Genomic DNA, 16,130 nt, shown 5'->3' with positions numbered 1-16,130 from the left:
TCCACAGTGAAGAATTCTTTATGCAGCAAGGCCATCATTCAAAATAGAAACAGAGGAAAAAGGTTCCCAGATACACAAAATTTAAAGGAGTTTGTGACCGCTAAATCACACCTGCATGCAATTTTAAGGGGGGACACTCAGAGGGAAATTGATATCTATCTATCTATCTATCTATCTATCTATCTATCTATCTATCTAACTATCTATCTATCTTTATAATTATATTTATATATACAAATAGATATAGAATTATATATATAGATGTATATAGACATATACATATCGATATAGATATAGATATATAGATACAGTTAATACAATACATATACATATACATACATACACATACACATACACATATACATACACATACACATATACATATAGATGGAGATGGAGACGTAGATACAGATATAAAGATATATAGATATGTTTTCCTCCAACTCTTCAAACAAGATAATGGCCATAAAATCGTGTCTTTCAGTACTACTTTAAACGTCAGTGGACTGAATGCTCCAATCAAAAAACATAGGGGAACAGAATGGATGAGAAAACAAGTTCCATCGATATGCTGTTTACCAGAGACCCACTTTAGATGTGAAAACAACTTCAGAGTGAAAAGAAGGGGATGGAGAATCATCTGTCATGCTACCCGTCAACAAAACAAAGCCAAAGTAGCCATACTTCTATCAGACAATCTAGACTTTAATTTAAGACTGTCTCAAGTGGTACACAAGGGCATGATGTCATAATTCAGGGGTCTATCCACCAAGAAGACCTAGCAAATGGATACATTTATGTGGCGTATTTGAGAGCAACCAAATATACAAACCAATTAAACGCAAACATAAGGAACCTCATTCTTAGTAATGCCATCATAGGAGGAGACTTCTATGCACTCACTCACTGCAATAGACAGATCATGTAAACGAAAAATCAACAAGCAAACGGGGGCTTTGAATGACACACTGGACAAGATGGGCTTCACAGATATGTTCAGAACATTTCATAATAAAGCAGCAGAATATACATTCTTCTCCGGTGCTCACGGAATATTCTCCTCTATAGATCATATGCTGGGGAAAACAGTCATCCCTAAGGAAGTTCAAAGAGATCGAGGTCACACCGTGCATATTTTCAGACCACAACACTAAGAGACTCGAAATCAACTACAAGAAACAATTTGGAAAGGTAACAAATACTGGGAGACTGAAGAACATCCTACTAAAGATTGAACGGGCTAAGCAAGGGTTGAAAGAGAATATAAAAAGTATACGGAAGTCAATGAAAATGTATATGGAAGTCAGTGATAACACCACAACCCAAAACCTCTGGGACGCACCAGGGTCGGTTATAAGAGGACCTATCTAGCAAGTCAGGTCTTGCTAAAGAAGAAAGAAAGATCTCAGAGACACAACCTCACCTTACGCCTTAAGAGGCTGTAAAAAGAACACCATACGAAACCCAAAACATTCAGGAGACAGAAAATAACAATGATTAACGGAAATTAATGCTATTGAAACCAAAAATCAAACAAAACAAAAACAAAAACAACCTCAAACAAACAAACAAAGAAACAAACCAAAATAGGAGAACAGATCAATGAGCCCAGAAGCTGCTTCTTTGAAGGAATTACCAAAATTGATAAGCCAGTCATCAGTTTGATGAAAAGGAAAAAGGAAAGGGCCCAAATAAAGAAACGCAAGAATGAAAGAGGAGACATCACAACCAACACAGCAGAAAGGCAAACAATAAGAAGAGAATATTAGGAGCCATTATTTGCCAATACAATGGGCAATCTGGAAGAAATGGACAAATTCCTAGAAATGTATACACTACCAAAGCTGAAAGAGGAAGAAAAGGAAAATTTGAACAGACCCATCGCCAGTAAAGAAATCAAATTAGTAATCAAAAACCTGCCGGAGGAAGAAGACTGCAGGGCCAGATGGCTTTCCAGGGGAGTGCCAGCAAACATTTAAGGAAGAGTTAACACTTATTCTCTTGAAGCTGTTCTCACAATAGAAATGGAAGGAAAACTTCCAAACTCTTTCTATGAAGCCAGCGTTACCTTGATTCCAAAACCGGAAAGAGACCCCACTGAAAAGGAGAACTATAGGCCAATTTCCCTGATGCACATGGATGCAAAACTCCTCAACAAGGTATTAGACACTCGGATCCAACAATACATGAAAATGTTATTCACCACGACCCAGTGGGATTTGTACCTGGGACGCAGGGCTGGTTCAACATCTGCAAAACAATTAACGTGATTCCTCACATCAATAAAAGAAAGGACGAGAACCACAGGATCCTCTCAATCGATGCAGACAGAGTGATGGACAAAATACAGCATCCTTTCCTGGTAAAACCCCTCAAGAAAGTAGGGATAGAAGGAGCACACATCGAGATCATAAAGCCATGTATGAACGACCCAACGTGAATATCATCTCAAGGAGCAAAAGCTCTCAGCTCAAGTCACGAACGAGACAGGAATGTCCACCGCCTCCACTGTTATTCAACACAGTATTGGAAGTCTTAGCCTCGGGCCTCTTCATCCTTCTGCTCCCCCTCTGCAGCTACTGCTCTTCCAGCCCTGGCTCTACCTTTCCTCCTCCTCCTCTTCTTCCCTCTGCTCACGTCCTCCTCAATTTCCTCCCCAGCTACTACTGCTCTTCGACTCGTGCTCCTCCTCTTGCTCGTCCTGGACTTCCTCCTCCTCCACTTCTTCCCTCGCCTGCACCCGATCATTCACTCGTCTTCCTCCTCCTGTAACTCCTCCCAGTCCTCTTCCTCCATCTGATCCTCCTCGTCCTTCACCTCTTCCTCCTCCTCCTCCAACTCTTCCTCCTAGGACTCTTCCTCCTTCTCCAGGTCCTCTCCTGCTACTGCCCTTCCTGCCCTACCTCTGACCTTTCACCTCTTCTTCCCTCTGCTCTCGTCCTAGTCGACTCCGTCCTCCAGCTGCTCCTGCTCCTCTGGCCCGTAATCCTCCTCTTCCTGGTGCTGGACATCATCCTCTTCCATTTGTCCTTCTCCTGCACCCAGTCATTCACTGCTCCTTCTCCTCCTCCTCTTCTTCTAACCCCACCCAATCCTCTTCCTCCAACTCCTCCTGCTCCTCCTCTCCCTCCACCTCTTCCTCCTCGGGCTCTTCCTCCTTCTGCTCCTACACTTCTACTCATGCTCTGGAACCCTGGCTCTATCTTTTCTCCCCACCCTCTTCCCTCTGCTCTCGTCCTCCTCAACATCCTCCCCCAGCTGCTCCTGCTCCTTTGGCTCGTGCTCCTCCTCATCCTGGACATCCTCCTCCTCCACTTGTTCCCTCTCCTGCACCCAATCATTCACCCTTCTCTTCCAGCTCTAACTCCTCCCAATCCTCTTCCTCCAACTCCTCCTCATCCTCCTACTCCTCCTCGTCCTCTTCCTCCTCCAATGCTTCCTCTGGACATCCTTCTATTCTCCAGGCACATCTTTGTCCCTTAAGACTACCACAATCTCCTCTAAGGACGGGAGCAATAGATCTCGCACTGCCCCCAAGTCATCCGCAATGAGCACCGGACCCTGCGGATGGGCTCTCACAGGCCTTTGTGTCCCTGCAAAAGGAGCCTGGCAACCTCCCAGGCCTCCCGGGGAGACTCGGTAGTGGGAACCTGGGAGCAGCGACGGGATCCCCGGTGCAGCGACACCCAAGGGATGGTCATATCGTGCTCTGTCTTTTCAACAACACCTACAGCAGTATCGGACCTAGAGGCCGGGACCCAACGGGCCTCCCACGCGACCCCTGACCAGCCAGCCTTGTGTCGGCAGCGCCATCCAGGAGGAAGCTCACCGACACGTATGCCAGGCCTGGGACCCCAAGGCGCTTCGATCACCCCCTAGGCGGATAAGGTCAGGCCTAGGTTACTGCATGGGACCTGATGCATCCGTACAGTCGTCCCCAGTTCCTTGTAGGACAGGTCGGACATCCTCCACTGGGCCATGGGGTCTCCATGCTGTCAGCTGGCAGCAGCCAACACATGACCAGCGGTACTGGGACACCGTCAAGCCTTTCCTCTCATGCTGGACGGTGGCCGTGTGTTTACCGAAAGCCCTGTATGGGGGCCACGGGCTGCGGGGAAGGCAGGTAGGTGGGTGGCCAGGCACAGACGAGACCACCCGCTGTGATCCCGCAGGGTCACTGGGACTTCACTTCCATCTGGCCCACACGCAAATTCTAGGGATGGGGCTTTGGGGGCAGTGCGGAAGCCTTGCAGCTTCAGCGTCAAGGAGCTGGGCACACACACCTGTGGGCACAGCCGGCAGCAGACTGGGACCAGTGTTCCTCCCTAGGCCCCTTTGACCGTCCACCACCTGAGAAGAATACTGGAGGGGCTGTACGGCTTTAGCCTCCCCAAAGCGCACACACAGTGGGCCATGTGCTGCCCACTGTGGTTTGGGGCAGGGCGGGGGGAGCCCGGTCAGAATCCTGACCACAATGTCCACAGCATCCTCTGTCGACATGCAACCGCTGAGACACTGAGAAAGGAACCCAGTTCCCCATTTACATGAGGCCAGGAGTCGACAAAGCCTGAGGCTAATCAGGGTCACCCGCACAGGGACTGAGAGGCGCATTCTGGCACCACTTACATGCAAGGGGAACACAGTTCTGGGACACACCTTGACATGTCCCCAGCCCAGCTGCAGCGACAGTGGTGATCTTGTGCTGCGGGGAGAGGTGTTGCTGGCAAGGAACTGTCCCCTCAGAGAGCAGCTGGCAGGCTGCTCACCTGCCCATCCACACATGGATCACGCACACCACCCTGCTATGGCACCCCTGGGGGACTCAAGTCACCTGAGGTCTAGGGTCCCAGCTCCTCCCTTTCCCTGGGCCTGGTGCACAGGAAGCAGAGAGGAGAGCCCCAAGGAAGAGCTGACTGGCGACAAAACATGGCTCGTCTGCCAAGAGCAGAGATTTTTGCTAGACGGCTCCCTCCAGGGAAATACCTACGCCCTCTGCACACCACGTAGCCTGACAGGTTGGGTTCCCTAGCTACCCTGTGCACAAAGCCTGGGCACACCATGTAGCCCCTACGTATTTGCTACTGTCGGCCCACCAGAGCCACTCACACACACACACACACACACACACACACACACACACACACACACACTCACTCCCACCTAGACACACACTAACACACACACAAGCACACTTACTCACAAGTGGTCCACTGGCCACTGGACACAGGCTGTCCTCCCCTCGGCCCCCCTCTTGACCTTGCACCAATCTCCCTTTTGCATCCTGACTTGAGCCCCCTGGCACAGCAACGATTGCACCCATCCCAGCGATTACCATCAGGACTCAGGAGGGAAGGGACTGCACTCTTGTATTCTGGCACCTGACCGTCCCACATAAGCACCTCATTCACACAGACCGCTGTGTCTCTCCTTGTCTCTCCAGTGGCCTAACCACCCACTCCTGCACACACAGAGACACACGGCTACGCAATCGCACGAACATATGCACGCTCACACTGCCGGCACCACCACGGATCTCAGGCCCAGTTTGCCACAGACGCCCACACACACTCGCACGAACTCACGCTGGATCTCTGCCCTCGTGCGTACTCTCTCCATGCATTCCCACTCATAAGCCTCGCTGCTGCCCACAACCCACACCTGCCCCTCCCCCTCACACATCTCCCATCCTGAGCCACTGTCTGAGGACAGGGCTCGGGGTCAAAGGAGCCCCGGGTGTGGGAGGCAGCAGCAAGGTATACTGCCATCGACTATGAGAAGGCTGCCTGCTCCTGAGTTGTCCGGGGACATGTGGTCTTAGCTCTGATCCTGACTGGAGGCTTTGCTGACTGGATTCTATCTCACCAAGGACACAACACCCCTCTGGGAGCAAGGGTCCTGGATGAAACCCCCCCGAGTCCTGGCCACACTGTACCACGACCCAATGGACCAATTTGGTCCCACTGTGCAATCCCCTTCCCTGCCTTTCGGCTCTGGCCTATACAATAAATCTCCAAATAACAGGTCTGTCTCTTCCTCCTCCTCCTTCCAGGCTCTTCCTGCCCAAGAAGGCAGGCCTCTGTGCACATGGCAACACCGGCCCCACCCCAGTACTGCACCTCTCCTGCACACACAGAATCACCCGGGCAGCGGCTAGGACAGTCACACTCAGGTCCCGTTCTCGTCGAGCCTCCTTGCGTCCCCCATAAACACACACAAACACATACACAAAAACAGAAGGGTTTTTAGCTTCCTGTATGTGTCCACATAAACATCGTGGAACCTCTTCAAGGCTGCCACACGTTATCTCTTCCTCAATTCTCTCCGGGGCACGTAGAAGACAGGAGACTCATCCACCCATCTCTTCCAGCACTGGTGGCGTCCTCCATTGTTTCTGCATGGGCAAAGATAGAAGCTCTGCGCCATTCACGCCCACACAGATGCAGAGCCCCTGACGCATGTGGGCACACGCAGACACATTTGCGTACACGCGCACACACGCACCCCCACGCAACAGACACCAAGAATGATACGGGATATTTGCAGATACATCCCAGATGGTGTCACTCTTGTGCCTCGCCCTTTTGCGATCCCCCTTGCTTTCTCACCCAGGGATTCATTTCCAGCCCCCAATGGCCTTGGACCAGTTCTAAGAATGGCTGTCGGGTTGCGGGAGGACATGGCGTGGTGGGGCACATGGAAGGAAGTGCGAGATTCTCACCACAGTGGCGCCTGGGGACACGGCAGCTCCTGACCCAAAGACTGGCAGGCAAATCCAGACTGAAGGAGCAGGGGGAAGCCCGGGACAGGGCGGACATCCACGGGGAGCATTTGTGGTGAAGCACTGCTCCTCCCCAGTTGCTCTCCAAAGCCCCAGCCCACAGCACAACTGCATTTGGTTTGCAGGCTTCGACCCTCTGTGTGTTTGCAGCTGAGTCTCTGCAGGTCCCCTGTCATCCTCCCACCCTCTCCCCATGCTACCTGTGTCCCTGTGTCGGCGGACCTTCCATTTCCAAGCCAATGTGTGGCCCACGTTCCCTTGCCCATACAACACGCAGGTCAACACACCGCATACTGGGGTCCTCACCGACACGTGAGCACGTCAGATCACTGTCTTCTGGTCCCTTCCTCCCTCAGGTAGTACTGCAGGGGATTGGGCCACAGGTCCTCGATGATGATCTGGAAGAGGACACAGGCCGGCGCCACATTGGGCATAGCCCACTCTCCTCTCTGGCCGGGGGCCACCCACATCCCCACTGCTGACGAAGGCCTCAGGGGCCCCACCTCGGCAATCCTGTTGGCCCCTGGGCAGCTGTGCTCACACAGCCAGTTGAACAAGTTAAGGCTGGTGGGGTCATGCCTGCGACTGGGAGCTCCACGTTCATAATCCCAGAACCACTGGACTGGAGTGGAACGCGATGTCCTGTAGCCTGCAGGAAGAGAGGATTTGAGGAGCAAGCTGATGGCCTCCTCCCCACCCACCTGCCCCTCCCCCTCCCCCTCCCTCCTGCCCCTGATTCATGCTCCTCATCCCCCTGCCCCGCACCATCATGGGACCCACACCCTACCAGCAAAGCTCAGCTGATACTCCTTAATGATCTCTGGGTTCCGGAAGTACGGGTTGGCCCCAAAGAAAAACATCACTCTGCAGCGGTACTTGGGATGGCCCACTTCTTCCACCTGCCGTGAGCAATGGGACAGGAGGGGGCAAGTGTCCTCCCTCGGGGTCCTGAGCTACTTGCCTGGCTGTGAGGGTGAGCACCTTTGCCTCACCTTCTCCTGCCCAAATCCCACACCCGACGGGACAGCCCCCAGCCACAGCCTCCCCGGTCTCACCTCCAAGTCGACCACGTAGCTGAGCACGTCTTTGTCCTGGGCACCGATCATGGCCGACAACTGGGGGTGATTCAGAATCTGTGCTGTGTCAAGGAGCTGTGCCTTCAGATGCTGTGGAAACAGACACAGCCCCCCTCCAACCCTCCCAGGCTAAGAGCAAGGGACTAGATCACGGCATGTGCAGAAAGACCAGGAAACACTAGTCCCCACACTCCTCAGCCTCTGCAGATGCATCAGACCCCATCGACACTGGGCAGTCCGTTGGCTTCCTGTACCTCCCACGCTGTCTGCACACAGCAGGGAGAGACTCCACTGCCTGCACGCCTCACAGTTCCTTCCTATATCTGACCTGTGTGGGCTGCCAGCAGCCCATCATAGCTTGTGATGTCGGCATGTGCTCTGACCCCTCCTCACGGCTGGGTTTCTTGGCATATTCCCGTGAAGACCTATGTTGTCACCAGCCTCCTGAGTCCAGATGGAATAACATGGCTTACAGGAACCCGACTGCACACTTACGCTGCAAGCAGAGGGTGTGGGAGGGAGAAAGAGATCGAGAAGCACGGCCGAGGAGGGCCGAGGAGGGAAAAGGATTAGACACAGTGACACAGCCAGTCCGGAGAGAAAGACATGGGTGGGACCGAGCCGGAGCCTGAGGACAGAGAGGGAAGCAGGGGTGGAGATACCAGGAGAGAATCCTCTGTGTGTGTGTGTGTGTGTGTGTGTGTGTGTGTGTGTGTGTCATGTGTCAGGGTCTGGGGAGGCAGCTTGTACCCCATTCGGAGTGGGTCTCAGTCGTCCTACTGTCTGGCAAAGGGGCGTGGCGTGGTTCCACTAAAGGTCATGAGTGTGTGTCTGAAATGCTCTCTTTTGAAGGAACTGCTAGGAAACGTGCACAGCCTGTGAATGTGAAGGTGGGTGTGCGGCCTGCGTAACTCTCCCATTTTGCAGCGAAATGTTTCCTTGCCTTATCTGCTCTGAGTGAAGGCTGCTTTGTGCTACCCTAGCTCTGGTAGCATGGGGACACATGGCTCGTGTCTGCAAGTAATATTTGAGACCAGCCTGCAGGCCAACGTTGGCGGAGACCTAGAGGAAACAGACCCAGTCACCAAGTCCCCCCATCCCCAACAACCGCCCCTGTCCAAGGCCTTACACTGGATCCCAGACCACACCAACCCAGGGCCAGGGACCATTCCCCAGCTCTCCTCTCTGGGGGCCATCGCCCTGAGGCACCCTGCTCTCAGTGCCCAGCCCTCCTGCACAACAGCCCCCGCCATCACCCACCAGCACAAGGAAGGATACCGCCTGGGCCCAGAAGCCAGGGATGTGCTTGATGATGGCCCTTCTGTGATCCAGGTAAGAAATCTGCCTCCGAAGAATCCTGCGCTTCAGCCGCCATAAGGCCCTGGAATCCTGGGCATTCCCAGCGCTGATCTCCAGCTGAAGACGCTCCAGTGCTGCCAGCGGGTCCTGGGCTGAGGCAGGACGCAGCGCTGGCTCTTGCTGCTGCAGCGGCTGTGAGAGCTGGGGCCCCTCCTCCGCCTCTGCATCTGCCTCGCGCTTCTCCTCTTGCTCCTGAAACTCCTCCTGCTGCTGTCTCTCAACTTCCACCTCCTCCTCCTCCTCGTGCATGTCCTCTGCTTCTGGCTTGGCTTCCTCAGAATTCTCCTCTCCAGCCACCTCATCCTTGGTCGCCTCGCCGTCCTCTTCCTCCTCCCCGATCACCACCTCAGCCGCCACCATTCCGTCATCCAATATCAGCACCAATTCCTCCGCTGGGCTTGCCACCTGTATCTCACACCCGGCCTGGGTTTCCTGCACAGGATGGGCGCTTGCCGCCCCTGAACCTGGGGACTGCGGCCAGCCCACGCCCTCCAGCGCCCCTGCATTCCCGCGGGGCCGGGACTCTCCACCTTTCGCATCCGGGACGATCAGGGCCCAGGGTCGGCGGGAATCTCCGCTTTGTCCGGACCGCGACACGCTGGCCATGACGCTCGGCCCCGGCCCCAGTGTAGCTAGGGCAGCCTCAGGACAAGGACAGGAAACGGCAGCAGGTGGGGGGAGCCTTGGCCGCAAGACCATTAGCTCCCTGAAGCCTCCCGCCGCAGCCCGCCAAAGTTGAGCGCAGGCGCACAGGCTCTGGGATTTGAGGACTCCGCATTGGCTGTGGCTGCTGTGGAGGAGGGGCCGAGACAGAGGCAGTGAAGAGTGTGCGCATGCGGCCTGGGGGCGAAGTGGTTCCAGGGCAGGTCAGGCCAGCTGGCCAGGTTCGGGGAGCAATCAGTTGCAAGACAGCAAGACAGGGTGCTGGCCGCCAGCAAGCGCGCGCCAATGGCCGGTCCAGGCTCTGGAGCGAGTGCCAAGGTGCCAGCGTGGCCCCCGTTTGCCGCATGTCCTCTTCAGCGCTGTCACCTTCCAGCCTTCACTTGCGAGGTCCCCGGTATCGCGCAGTCTGTGGTCGCTTGTACACCCTTTCCCCAGAGGCCTCACTACGGGCACCAGAGCATTCAGCACAGGATCGTCCACGCCGTGAGCCACTCCCTGCTCCGTGCCTTGCCCCTTCTTCATGAAGCTGGGGCAAAGCCTGGAGAAGTCCTTAGTGTCACGCCTACCGGGGCCACATGGCCGTCCCCACGGTATCTCCTCGTTGGCCGTCAGGCTGAGGGCGGCGGTAAGGTGGGTGCCCACCCAGAACCAGTGACACCCACCCTAGACCCACCCCACCGCCATGTCCTTGCAAGAACACAGCTCAGTAGACCTCACTGCACTGCAATGCAGAGCAAAGAACAACCCCCAGAGCACCATCTGCCACTGGTGCCCTACTGATCTCCGTACAGAGCGCCAGGGAGATGGGGTAGTAGGATTTAGCAGCTTGCTCCGGTCCTGAAATCTAACCTTCCACTAAAAGGAGGACGACTCCAACCACGCAGGGCACGTAGGGGCCCTTCACCGAGAATTGCAGACTTGTCTGTGTCTGTCTCTGAGAAAGCCCCGTGCCTGCTTTCACTAGTACACACGAAAGCAGACGAGTTCCCTTCCCATTTCCCAGGCACCAACAAGAATTCTGAAGAAGCATGCACCCAGACACAGAAGGTCCACTGAGAGAGACAGTGAAAAAGAGACACACAGAGAGACAGAGCTATAGAGGGAGAGAGAGAGACACGTGCTAGCAGAGCAGATGAAGGAAGGACGAGTGGAGGGGAAGACCAGCCTGGAGAGGGAGAGTCCGGGGAGATTGGCGGGAGAGACAGGGAGGAGGAGCAAGACAAGAAGAGACAGAGGGGCACCTATTACAAGGAAGACAGGCGGAGACAGGGGGAGGCATTAGTGATGGAGAGGAGGGAGACGAAGACAAAGAGAGCTGGAAGGAAAGTGGGAGGGAGGGACAGGAAGAAGACAAGGGAGGGGGAGGCAAGGAGAGGGTAGGAGGAAGGAGAGCAGGGGCAGCCGAGGCGGAGACAGGTGGGCTGACTCTGAAGACAGGGCAACTGCAGTGTGCACTCTCTTTTCACCTGGTGAAATTCACCTGTGCAATTTGCACAGAGACGAATGCTCTACAGTGGTCAGCCCTCAGCACAAAAGGCACCGCTCCCACCTGGACCTTAAGGGCAGTCTGAAACGATCGCTGAACTAGGAGGAAGCTGCAGTGAGGTCATTCGGGGTGAGGAAGAGGGCACCGCAGGGAAGAAAACAAGGACCCGTTCCCCACAGGGCTGCTGGAAGTCCTGTACTTACCAGCAGGAGACAGCAAACGGGACTGCCGGAAAGACACAGCAGAGATTTAGGCACAGCACATGCGGGAAGAAATCACGTCCCAAAGCTCGGCAAATTCAAGCAAAAGCAGAGGCTGCACATCCATGAATGTCAATGCTTTCCGAGTGGAACCAACGAAGTTCTCACAGATGCCCAGGAAATGTGCTCAACTCTGAGGCCCCCTCGCCTCTGGCAAGCTTCTCATCCAAAGCGACTCATTACAGAGAAAGTGTGGACCGTGTGCAAAAGAGCCAAGGTCTCCTTCGGATCCCCGGACGCAGACAGGTGATCCGCCCAGTAATTTCAAGCCAACGTATGGTGATAAAGGTTACCTTCCACCACAGTGATGGAGGAAACTCGCACCCGAGGGGAGGACAATGAGTGAGAACCGCATCCCAGGCTGTAAGCTAAGGACAGACCATCAAGCTGTATTGGAAGGTCACGAGACCGTGACTCAAATGTCTGTACAGACACAGAGCGTCTGCAGAAGCACGAGGGCTGGATAGTTGTAAGCAGGTAGCAGGATTTCTAAGTCTGGGCTGCCTGTATGATACGAAAGGCTAACACGTGCAAGCAGAGCTATGCCCATCTGATGCGGATCAGCCTCCTGAGGCGGTACTTTGTACCCTGTGGAGGACCTGGGAGACGCATGCAGGCGGGCTCCTTGTGCACCTCTGCCACCAGGCACACGTGTGGGAAACGTAGGGCCAAAGGGTTTGCCGCCGGGCTTAGTGTGGCTCACCCTTCTGCGGGTGCATTGAGCATCAGTGCAGAAAGCACTGGGCTCACTGAAAGAAGCCAGCCCCTGACAGAAGCACAGTGGTGGTGAGCCCTGCCTGATGGATTCCTGAGGAGACTAAAGGAGTTAAAGGCATGCAGTCCACCAGAGAGTAGAGTGGTGCTAATCAGGGGAGGGTGCGATGAGGAGGTGTCGGGGCTCGGGTGTGAAGATGCAGTCATGCCATGTGCATGAGTTCTGGAGATCTAACTTGCACAGGGCAGCCGTAAGCAATGCTTCACCGCCTCGTCAGATTTCTCAGAGGCAAGTGCTCTCACCACACACAAAGAGGGGTCGCTGAGAAATGTCCCGGTGAAGGTGGCTGGACGGAGCGCTTGCACGTGAAGGATACGGGCACATCCGTCACTGCCCGTTGTGTCCCTCAGGCACGCACTAGTCCTGGTGGACTAAGCTGAGCTCAGAACCCAGCAGTCAAAGGTGTCAGCCTCGTTCCTGCAAACATGGATCAGACTCCCAGGTAGGACGTAATGGACAAATTAGGGACCAGAACACACAGGAGGCACAGGGAAACGAGACACACACTGGCAGGGGGAAGTCTCTCCCAGCCAGGAACATGCCACGTGGCAAAAGAGTAAGTGGGAAAACGTTGCCGGTCCGCTTTTCACAATTTACGCCTGCATCTGCAATGTGCAGGCCAGTGACGTTTGAGCCCCTCGGGCGCAAAGGGTTTGAAAACAGAAGGACAGAAAATAGAGGTGTGACGGAATGCTCACAGCAAGCCAGCTGCATTTGGGGACATTAACTGGCTGGCAGTGAGTGCATGGCCAATCCTCTGACGAAGGTCCTACAGGCACGGAAGGATTTCTGGCTCCTGGAACATAGAACAGAACACGCAGAAGCCCCTCCACCTGACAGCAGGACAGCAACTGGATCTGTCAGTGGAAGAAAGGGGTTGAATGCAGAGGGAAGCACACTCAAGCGCAGAAGCATACACCAAAGACAAGACAGGCCACCAGAGCCACAGCTGACCCAACACACAGGTGTGCAGAGACGAAGGCGGTTACACGGGTACAGCTGTGCCCACTTAGGCCAGGCAAGGAGGCATCACCAGAGAGGTGTCGGCACAGGCAAAGCCAGGAAAAGACACAAACACGCCAGGGCTCACTCAGGGAGACAGAGGAGCACAGGCAATGCGAGACATTTCCTGTGAACAGAGAACAACGTGACGATCCCGACAGGCCAATGAGACACGTGTGGTTCAGAGACATGGAAGTCAGAAGGCTCCTGAATTGCTGAGGGTGTCCTCTCTCGAGGGACAGCACTCTGGAGCCCACACACGCTGATGTTGGGGTGGAAGAGGCCGCTGGGCAGCAGATACAGTTGTGCAGGGGCTTTAGCAGCTCCTGGACCCTAGGGCTCCCCGGGGAGAGCTGCGGATACGGGAGGACACCCGGGGATGCCGGGTGTGCAGCATGAGGGCTGTAATCCCTCAGACACAGAGCACCGAGGCCTCTGCCCACGGACCTCAAGTGTCCACACTCGAGGGTTTGGCTCTGGGTGCCGTGAGTGCATTCCACACCCACACCTTGTCCGTACCTTGTCTTTGGGACAGGCCGGGCGGAAACGTCACCCTGGCCCCTAAGGAGGTATTGGCTGGAGATATTAACATGTGGGGGACCCTGTGTTCACCTGTCCCGTAAAGTGTTCCTGCTCGGCAAGACCTATCAAGTAACGGCCTGCTTGTGCAGGAAGATGCCCCAAAGGGCCCAGCCTCATGACCACTGAGGCCGTATTCCCACTGCACAATACTGGCCATACTTTCTTTGGATGTTCACACCCAAAGACTCGGGTCAGCACTGGGAGCTTTTCCAGGGTACCCTGACATTTACCCATCAAGCAGCTGAGAAGACGTGCCTCTCCAGCCAGTGTGCAGACAGCAGCGAGAGAAAGGCCTGCCTTCCCTTCTAGAGAGTGCGACAGCCTCTGCCCTGGAAGAGGTAAGGCTTGGTCGCACAGATCCTCAACTCCACAGCGTGCTGACACCCCGCTGACCGTGTTGTCTGCATATGATAGGGGCAAGAGGCCTCCATGCATTGGGACTGCCCACGCCTTCTCTGGAATAGAGCCACTGCAGAGAAGGCTCTTGTACTGCAGAGCTGTGCAGTGGGGATCCTGGGGAGCTTGGGCAGCTTGGGAGACAGGAATATTAGTGTCGGGAGGTCAGTGTCAGGCACGCTGTGCTGGGGGCCGTGTTACATGGGGATACAGAAGAGCCTGCGATGGACAAGGCTGAACTCTGTCGACTGCACTGCTCGCACGGTGGAGCTTTTGCCCCATCCCTAGCACAGACATCTCTGGCAAGCAGCCATCTGCTGTGTAAGGAGTATCCCAGCACTCACGTCTTCGCAGGTGAGGCTCGTCCCAGTCCTTTCTAAGCTCCAGGCCTGCCGGGGACCTCTGCACAGAATGCTAAGGCCTCACAAGTCCATCGTTCCCTATGTGGCTGAGGCAGCCTTTGTCCTGGCACTCAGGCAAAGGAACACAGGCTGCCTGGGACGAGGCGACCTCCCTGAGCGCCTGCTGGTGTTTGCACTTGGGAGTCTTCTCACAAGTCTCACATGGCGTGTTGGACACACGGCTTAAGCCTGTGGACACAGAGGAAGAGCATCACCCGACTCATCACGGCTGATGATGAGAGGGCAGAGGGCACACGGGAGAGGTTGGCGTGTTCGTGCCCTTGAAGAGCCCCACCTCCCCGCGACCCTCCCCTCTGTTGGCTTGCAATCCGGGCCACCCATTCGTAACCAGAGGTCTTTTCAGAAACAGCAAAGTTCACACAAGGGCATCAGCACTAGGACTCCTTCAGGAGTCTTGTGTGTGTGTGTGTGTGTGTGTGTGTGTGTGTGTGTGTGTGTGTGAGAATAAGTGAAGCGGTGTTTGGGAGGCTCAGCTTCAGGAAGTGGAACCAGAAAAGTTCGCTGTGATTTTGGAGTTGCGTGAGACTGTAGTGGGCTGTTTTCTCTGCAGTGTGTATGTTGTCCCTGTCAACTCTGCCTGAAGCAGAACTTCATCGGTCTTACCCACCCACTCTGCCTCTGGTCCCTCGGTTCCTTCCCCTGGACGCCAATCTTACAACCTGCTCACAATCCCTCAAATATGTGTGGCTGGTCCTGAGATCCTGACCTTGTCCACAAGACAGTCTGCATTGGTAGACGTCTGAAAACCAGAGGGTAATCAACCCTGGGAATTCCTCCCTGTGTGGCGGTTCAGTCAACATGACTGAGGGTGTCCCCATGCGGGATTCTGGGGGCACCATCATGGACATGCCCAATCCCTGAATATTGGACATCCCTGGCCTGTGCTGGCCTCTCCGTTTCCTTGAATTTCCTCATTTTCACAGGAAAGCTATGAACCTGGGCACTGGCCTTTCTCTCAGGTTTGTGCCCTGGCCTCCCTCACTCAAGTCCCCATTGCTTCAATCTTACTGACCTCACATGCAATCCCAATGTGTGACCCATCCCTACGGACAATGTCCTACGTCCCGCCCTTCCTTGGAACTCCAATGTGCAGGCACAGAACACTTACACCTCTGGACAGCCGCATGTATACATGGACACGCCCCAGAGCGAACCTGAGAGGAAGACACACACAAACACTTCATGCTGTTTATCTCCCATTCTATATTTCTTCAAATGTATTGGACCCCTGCCCTGCGCCACGTGTCACCACCACCCTTGTCCTTATTTCATGGCCAGGAGAATCTTGTGGACCATCGGTGAGCATCGGAAGGGTTTCCACTGGGGTCGAT

At 54.7% G+C, this 16,130-nt stretch overlaps 1 protein-coding gene across 1 annotated transcript; it reads right to left on the bottom strand.

Moving 5' to 3' along the window:
- Positions 1-7,104: 7,104 nt before the first annotated feature.
- Positions 7,105-9,819, bottom strand: LOC128774524 (testis-specific Y-encoded protein 1-like). The gene is made up of 5 exons (XM_053893590.1): positions 9,133-9,819; positions 7,834-7,911; positions 7,566-7,677; positions 7,282-7,427; positions 7,105-7,176 (listed from the first exon to the last, which is right to left on the bottom strand). The coding sequence occupies exons 1-5, from the start codon at positions 9,817-9,819 to the stop codon at positions 7,105-7,107; spliced, it is 1,095 nt and encodes a 364-aa protein (XP_053749565.1).
- Positions 9,820-16,130: the final 6,311 nt, after the last annotated feature.

Source organism: Panthera pardus, unplaced genomic scaffold (assembly GCF_024362965.1).
Source record: "Panthera pardus isolate Hobbes unplaced genomic scaffold, ASM2436296v1 HiC_scaffold_333, whole genome shotgun sequence".
NCBI classification, from domain to species: domain Eukaryota; kingdom Metazoa; phylum Chordata; class Mammalia; order Carnivora; family Felidae; genus Panthera; species Panthera pardus.
This window is presented reverse-complemented; position numbering and strand designations above follow the sequence as displayed.

Excerpts from the sequence above, each read along its gene's own strand:
- LOC128774524 (XM_053893590.1), bottom strand. The coding sequence starts at position 9,819 with ATGGCCAGCGTGTCGCGGTCCGGACAAAGCGGAGATTCCCGCCGACCC. Across the intron at positions 7,678-7,833 it reads GCTACGTGGTCGACTTGGAG|GTGGAAGAAGTGGGCCATCC; the intron begins GTGAGACCGGGG and ends TGCTCACGGCAG. Across the intron at positions 7,177-7,281 it reads GGGCCAACAGGATTGCCGAG|ATCATCATCGAGGACCTGTG; the intron begins GTGGGGCCCCTG and ends GTCCTCTTCCAG.